This window comes from Brassica napus, chromosome A3, assembly GCF_020379485.1.
Source record: "Brassica napus cultivar Da-Ae chromosome A3, Da-Ae, whole genome shotgun sequence".
NCBI classification, from domain to species: domain Eukaryota; kingdom Viridiplantae; phylum Streptophyta; class Magnoliopsida; order Brassicales; family Brassicaceae; genus Brassica; species Brassica napus.
This window is the reverse complement of record NC_063436.1, coordinates 29,413,487-29,420,931: the sequence shown is the minus strand read 5'-3', so window position 1 is coordinate 29,420,931 and position 7,445 is coordinate 29,413,487. Positions and strand designations below refer to the sequence as shown.

The window sequence follows — 7,445 nt, the reverse complement described above, 5'->3', positions numbered from 1 at the left end:
TACAAACGCTCTTCTATTTGTTTGTTTTTTATCATTTTCTCATTTCCAGAAAGAAGATAGGAAGCAAGAAGTCGAAAGGTAATCATTCGAACAAGGTTAGCTTCTATCTTCTCTTTGGTTCTCTCTGGATAATCTATCATTTTTATATATTTTTTGGTCATATTGACTTCTGTGTTTCTTCTGATGTATTGAAAACGAATCATGTTATTATTGTTCTTGAATCTCTTGTCTGGACCGGGTAATATACTTACCTATGTTTTACTTGTGAAAACACACAAAACATGGAAGATATTAGCAGAGAAAGTCTAGAAAAAAAACTGAAATTAGCTAAGATTTGTTTCTCTTTACGTTCATGAGATTTTATTGTCTAGACAATTATATATTGACATGTGAAAAAAAGAATCCTTTGGATGATCTAATGAAAGGTTTCATTTTTCTAATGTTTTTTTTTGGCTAGGCGTTGATTAGGCCCTTTGGAAAAGATTATTGATTAGGCGCCCCTAAACCTATTTTCTGAATCCCAATTACAAGAGTGGTAGTTAGACTATCGTTATCTTCAAATGATGCTTTTGTGTCCGGTCAGAAAACTATTGCACTGCAGGTTTTAGCAGGTTATACTAATAGTTTTTGCTTCAAGAGTTTGCTCCTTTCATGCGTATAAACACTTTGTGATAAACTATAATTGTTACAGGTATTGCATCCATCCAAATAGTTCATGGACCGGTGGTCAGGCAAAAGAGCCATTGAGGGGCGACCGGACACAAAGAAGGGTTCTGGTGTTGTCCTGAGAGACAGATTTAACAACAGTATTTGCAGTGATGAGAAAAAATCTATGAAGTTCACTCGGTTCGTTGGCTCTTCATACAAGAAAGAGAAAGCAGTGTGGTCTTCAACTTCAAGCCGCTCTTCACCAAATGGGAAGGAAGTCATTGGAACCTCCTCTAAGATTCCTGTCTCTATCTCTAGCTCCTCTTCTGTGAAAAATGAGAAGCAACCTCAGACAGCTATTGATTCATCAGAGAGCAGCAAAGGTAGCGAGGACGAGATAGAGACAGAGATCTTGGAAGAAGAACCAAGAGTTCACAACAAACTAAAGGTAGTGGAATCCTCAGACTTGCCATCAAGCTCAAGAGCCAAGAAAGGCTTTAGGCAGAGATTTGGATTGAGCAAGCAAGAGTTTCGTCCTGGTCCTTCTAGCCAGTCAACAAACCGAGGATGCAGCCCGTTGTTAAGTGGTTTTGGATTGGAGAAAAGAATTAGTGGGAAGGTGGATACAATCAGTAAGAGAAGAGTCTATGGAGAAAGCAGCTCTAGCTCCTCAGCTAGAGGCAAAAAGATAGTATCAGAACTACCTTCTGAAGAGAGACGTCTTGTCTTTAACCCGAGAGGAGGTTCTGTTTCAGATGGTAGACGGGCTAGGCATTGCATTCTGAATGATGCTTCGGGTGGGAGTCAGAGATCAGTAAATAGAGGTGACAGCCGCATTAGATTCACTAACCAAGGGAGTGGTAGTAGAAATGGTTTATCCTCTATTACAACAAGAGAGATGTCTCAGAGTGAGACATCAAACAATCTCAATTCTCCTGTCTCTTTGGAGCTCTTCTCTGGTTTCCCAGACTTTGGTTCTTTATCTAGTCAAGACAGTTTTCGCAATTACAATTTAGATGGGATCTCTGAGGTAACTATTGCTTGTTACTCTACAACTTTATTAAATATAGCTTATGGCAATGCCGTTACCATGATGTTTTTTTTTGTGCAGATTTTGCCAGAACTTGATAGGATTGAACAAGATATTGAGCTTAATTACGAGGAACTGCTTATCATGGAGACAGGTTTACTTCTCGGTGGACTAAGCTTCTATGATCAACACCGTGACATGAGGCTAGACATTGATAACATGTCCTATGAAGTTTGTCTTCGCATCTTCAAACCCCCCCTTACGTTCCGGGACCTAGTATCTTTACCTTTTGTCTTTTTATTTCTTGTGAATGTATACAGGAACTATTAGCTTTAGAAGAGAGAATTGGTACAGTAAGTACTGCTCTCACAGAAGAAGCAATATCAAAGAGCTTGAAAACAAGCATCTATCAGATGAAACCTTCAAATGATCACAAGGAAGATGCCAAATGCAGCATCTGCCAGGTCTGTCTCTCTTTTTTTTTTAATGCTTTGTTAGTCTTAATCAAGTCTTTGTGAATCTTTGATGATTACAAGCGTTTCATTGATGGTGAATTGGTGATCATGACAGTGAATATGGAACTGATAATGGGTGATTTCTTCATACATATGATCTTTTTTTTTGGTTTTCAGGAAGAGTATACAATAGGTGATGAAGTTGGAAGGCTACACTGTGAGCACGCATACCATTTGAAGTGTGTGCAAGAGTGGTTGCGGATGAAGAGTTGGTGCCCAATCTGCAAGACCATTGCAGATACCTCCTCCTCCTCTAAGTAACCACCGTCTTCTTCTTCTTCTGCCTCCTGGTTCGTCATAGTATTTATTTCATCCAAAGCTTGTGAACAACAATGGAACCCGCCTAAAAAGGGCCTCAGCATTTCCTTTGTGTACATACATATTCACAATCGCTTTGTCTCTCTCTATTGCATGTGTTCTCGTCTAATGACACAACTCTCCTGTGTTTTTCTTCAGCTTATTGCATTCCAAAGATGTCATTTGAAGAACAAAGATTTAATCTTACATTCTTAGTACTCTCAGTAAATGTAAAAATGTCAATGTGTTTTCAAGAAATGAATCTGAACAATTCTAAGACTATATGTTACATACAACGCAGTACTGCAGCTATTACATGATAGTTTGTACCTTCCTCCAGCTTGTATCTCTGCCACAACTCTCTTGATTCCCTTACCGGCCTGTATGATACACAGAGCTTGAAACTCGCTGGAGTGGCCAAGTTACCACCAAGTCTGCTAGCTGCAGGGCATAGATGTGCACTCAGCCATCAGGTGATGCAGCGCTTTGGGACCAGAGCAGCTTACTCAGACAATTTGCAATATCCAATATCTCAAACATGTTCCTTCACATCCCTTCTCGTTCCTCAAACGAACGCATCAAAAGTCTCTCCCGAAGCAATGGCCAGTGTTCCCCAAGTTGAGATGGATTAGGCTCCGTTGCAGCTCTAAAATCAAGCAAAGACACAAGATGTTGTTCTTGCGTTGTGTCAGATGGTTGGTTGCTAGTTTCTATCGGCAAACTATTACTTTGCTTTCCACTCGTGGACCGAGCTCCAGACAAATCGACGCATGACTTAATCAGTTTCTTCAGGTACACATCCAACATGTTATTTAACATACTAGTACACTCCGGTGAAACACCTCCAAGACCATGTGCTACTGCAATACTCTCCATCCTCTTTCTCAGCATCTCTGTGTCTGACAATCCACCACTGTCATAGCAACTAATGAAGTCAGCCCTGTTTGCTCTGCAGGCCCCACCGACACTAGCTTCCCAAAATGGAATCCCTAGAGGTGCAACTACAGGGGTAGTGGAAAGAGTCAATCTACCTCGCTCCTCTCGAGCTTCCTCATCTCTGATAACTGGAGCAGCGACCTTAACTTTATCCAGTAATGCACCGCCTCCATTCTCCATGTTTCTGTTACCTCTACAATGTGGCTGATGTAACGGACTCTCAACCTTTTTGTTTTGCCCAAGTGGAATAGGCCTGTCTCTTATTGCCACCTTGGGTAACACCCCATTTGACAAAACATGATCACTCCTATTATGGTTAGGGTGACGAGTAGGTGGTGGGGATTTAGCAAGGGATGCACTTCTCAAGATGGAGTGAATCAACTTGTTGTGCAGAGGAAGAAGATTCTCCCTCCCTAAAAGACGGTGGCATGACTTATCAAACTCGCTCTTGGTAACCTTGTGACTCAGAAACCTACCCAAGTAATAAAAATACCTTCTACATCTCTCAGCCCCAACCTTCTTCACAATATGCAATTTCAGGTCAGCCAGATCAGTCCTGTGATCTTCTTCTTCATGACCTTGCATACTTATCCTTCTTCTAAACTCTAAAACTGATGAAATCCTTCACACCAACAAATCCAACTCATTGACTTATTACAACTTGTCAAACCCCAATCCAGGAGCATTTCAAGAACTCAGCATATACTATTATTCTAGCTCACAACACCAAGAACCTGGGCTGACTCAGTAACAGGATATATTATTATTACCAAACCCCTAGCTCAAAAAATTACCAAATCAAACACGAACTTCACAGGAAACTGCATCAGAGCAGAGCAGAGCATTTTTATCTTTCAAAACCCACTTTGAAAGCTTGGAACTTTGAGAATTTCACCGCAAATCGAGATCAGTGAAGGTTTGAGAACAGAGCGACGGATTCGAATTGCCTTAAAAAGGAGGATGAATTTCGAATTGCGCAATGAGAGAAGCGGGACCCAAGCTTCAACCTTTTTTTTTTTTTTTTGGCTATGATTGACCCAGAGAGAATTCAGACAAATGACCAAAAAAAAAAACCGAACAAAAGAAGTAACTTTTTTTCCGACCAAAAACCAATGATCTCTCTCTGTCTCTCTTTTAAGACTCCTCTGCTTTGCTTCGATTAAATTCGTACTGCCTTTAGATTTGAATGTCCGAAGGCTTTGATCGCTTTTATTCCTTTTCTTCTTCTTCTTCCTTTTTGTATCCTCTGTTTTTTTGGTCTTCTGTTATGTCCTTTCTCTGCGTCTTGATAAAGTTTTGCTTATTGAGATTTTGCTCGCTCGACATTATTGGTATGGCTAGACACCAAGCTTCTCACAAAGTCGCCAAGGGTTTTTTAATCTACTTTTCGTACTATATAACATAGCTAGAAATATCAAAATATTTATATATGTAACTAAAGCTTTTCGATTCTCTGATCTCTCTCCTCTCGCAAACTGAATAGAACCTACCTAATCAAATTGTTCTTTGTAGCAATAATATCTACTTTCGAGTCAAATTCCGTATTGTAAGTTTTTATTTATGATTTCTCGGTTTAGTTTTCATCTACTTGGTGCAGTAGTACTCGTTGGATTTTGTATATCTCAGCCTGGCTACACTATTCTCATCATGGCTAGGTAGACTAAATAAAAAAAAAGATTACAAAATTTTTAGAGCCATCTCTCTGACTTATAATTCACTTTTTAAAGAAAATATAATAAAATGGAAACAGAGGTCGCATGTTGGATGCATACGGGACAGAGACAAGCAGCTAAAATGAGGAGAGCTTAGGGCATCTCCAACCCATGACACCATTTTAGTGTCAAAATTACACTATTTTAGTGTAGTTTTAGCACTAAATGTTTTTGTGTCTCCAACCACAACACCAAATGTTACACTAAAAAGGAATATTCTTCATTATTTTATTATTAATCAAATTCTTTTATTTTTAATAATTTTGATAAATATTAATAGTTTTATGACTAAAATATATTAACTAATATTAAAATTGTAACTAAAATAATAATTATATTTAAGTGTATTTACATTATATAATAACATTATTATTAATACATACTGTTATATTAATTAATTAAACACACAAGCAAAAGTTAAATTATAACATACTAGATCTAAATATTATAATATTCCAACTACAAATGTTTGAATTAAACTTTGTTATGTATTTAAAATTTAATTTTATATTTGTTTTATACACCCTAATATTTATAACAATTAAAATATAACAAAACAATGGTGATATAACTTAAAAAATTCATTCAATTATAAACTAATCATACAAATCAAATATAATTAAACAATACATAAATAAACAGTTTTAACAAAAAAAAAACAAAAAAAAAACTTTTGCCGTCTGCTACAGTGTTGCACCAAATATGGTGTGTCACTGTAGCAAAAAGGAAAATGACACTAAAATGCAGTTTGATATACCGTTGGGTTGGAGAGAGGAAACATCAAATCAATGCACTATTTTGCTGTTTTACCGTGTGGTTGGACTTGGCCTTAGTAAAGTGGACTAGGCCTGTCTCTTATTGCCACCTTGGGTAACACCACCCCATTTGACCAAACATGATCATTCCTGTTCTGGTTAGGGTGACCAGCAGGTGGTGGGGATTTAGCAAGAGATGCATTTCTCAAGATGGAGTGAATCAACTTGTTGTGTAGAGGAAGATTCTCCTTCCCCAAAAGACGGTGACATGTTTTATCCAACTCACTTTTACTAACCTTCTGACTCAGAAACCTCCCCAATTACTAAAAATACTTTTTAGAATCAAATCAAGTTGAACTTTCAGCTCAACCAAATCAATCCTAGAATTTTCAGGATCTTGCATACTTCATTTTTTTTCTTCTTCTAAACTTAAAAACCCGATGAAACAGTCAGAGTGCTACTAGATGTGCACCCTCTCAGCGTCTAGTTATCCTTCACACCAATGAACCCAACTCATTGACTTATTATAACTTCTCAAACTCAAATCCAGGAGCATTTCAAGAACTTTTTAGTCCAATCCACTCCAGATTTCATCTCCCCCCCCCCCCCCCCCCCCCAAAACCAAAGCCCTAGAGAATAAAGATCAACATCTACTACTATCTACCGGTAGACCAAGAACCTTAAATCTCAGGCTATACTACAAACCCTACCAAATCAATCCCTCAGAAGGTAAGAACACGAAACTGCATCAGAGCAGAAACAACCCAGCATTTATCTTTGAAACCCACTTCGAAAGCTTAGAACTTTGAGAATTTACCGGGAATCTCTGAGCTGGAGCAAATCGAGATCAGTGGAGGTTGAGAACAGAGCACAGATAATTCCAAGCTTGTAGAAACTTAACATATTATTACTCCCTCTGTTTTTATTTGTAAGTAGTTTGAGTTAGAAGTGTGAATATTAAAAAACTTTTTACTTTTGAAAAAATAGCATTTAATACATAAATTCAACCAATAATAAAAATGTATGAATTATTTGATTGGTCACAAAACATGTAATAAATGTAAAAAGTGCTTTGGATTATGTAAACATCTTACATTGTGAAACAAACATTTTTTTGCTAAAACTACTTACATATCAAAACAGAGGGAGTATATGTTTAATATGTTAAGATAAACACAATAAAGAAACCTAGAAATATGAAAATGAAGTTTCTATTTAGATTAGATTTGTGTTTTCCATATCCCACATATTAAAGGGAATTGTCTTTTATATAAATATAGGTATAATGGAGAGGTGTTCCATAAGATCTAAGAGAGAAACATTGAGAGCTTTAGTTTTGAGTAGTTTCTAAAGCTAATAAGAAAAGTTGTTCTTATAATTCTTTGTTTCCAAAGAGACTTGAATTGGTATCAAAGCTTCAAGCTGGAGACTCGATCTAAGCTTAAGTTGTAGCTTAAGATCCTGGTGCTTGTGAACAAGAGAACGTGACGGCAAGATGGCTGACATGACTAGGGCTTCACGCACGAAGAACCTTGGATCTACATCCATCCAA

At 37.5% G+C, this 7,445-nt stretch overlaps 2 protein-coding genes across 5 annotated transcripts; one reads left to right on the top strand and one right to left on the bottom strand.

Annotated features, from left to right (window-relative positions):
- The first annotated feature begins 1 nt into the window (after position 1).
- On the top strand, positions 2 to 2,772 carry LOC106420498 (E3 ubiquitin-protein ligase Iruka). Of its 4 annotated transcripts, none has more exons than XM_013861340.3 (6): positions 2 to 95; positions 458 to 611; positions 692 to 1,678; positions 1,760 to 1,909; positions 1,999 to 2,142; positions 2,311 to 2,772. In XM_013861340.3, exons 3-6 carry the CDS (start codon positions 716 to 718, stop codon positions 2,452 to 2,454), a joined length of 1,401 nt encoding a protein of 466 aa, XP_013716794.1. In that variant the 5' UTR covers positions 2 to 95; positions 458 to 611; positions 692 to 715; the 3' UTR covers positions 2,455 to 2,772. The 4 variants fall into 4 exon arrangements, with proteins under 4 accessions (XP_013716794.1, XP_013716795.1, XP_013716793.1 ...); XM_048765659.1 differs by having other exon boundaries at positions 10 to 78; XM_013861341.3 differs by lacking the exon at positions 458 to 611 and having other exon boundaries at positions 2 to 78.
- Positions 2,674 to 4,899, bottom strand: LOC106420500. Its single transcript, XM_013861343.3, has one exon. The coding sequence runs from the start codon at positions 4,009 to 4,011 to the stop codon at positions 3,037 to 3,039; it is 975 nt and encodes a 324-aa protein (XP_013716797.1). The 5' UTR covers positions 4,012 to 4,899; the 3' UTR covers positions 2,674 to 3,036.
- Positions 4,900 to 7,445: the final 2,546 nt, after the last annotated feature.

What these genes read in the sequence shown, in the direction of transcription:
- LOC106420498 (XM_013861341.3), top strand. Translation starts at nt 716, where the DNA reads ATGGACCGGTGGTCAGGCAAAAGAGCCATTGAGGGGCGACCGGACACA. An exon ending in TTGATAACATGTCCTATGAA is followed by an intron (nt 1,910 to 1,998) that starts GTTTGTCTTCGC and finishes GAATGTATACAG; the next exon opens with GAACTATTAGCTTTAGAAGA. An exon ending in CCAAATGCAGCATCTGCCAG is followed by an intron (nt 2,143 to 2,310) that starts GTCTGTCTCTCT and finishes TTTGGTTTTCAG; the next exon opens with GAAGAGTATACAATAGGTGA.
- LOC106420500 (XM_013861343.3), bottom strand. Translation starts at nt 4,011, where the DNA reads ATGCAAGGTCATGAAGAAGAAGATCACAGGACTGATCTGGCTGACCTG.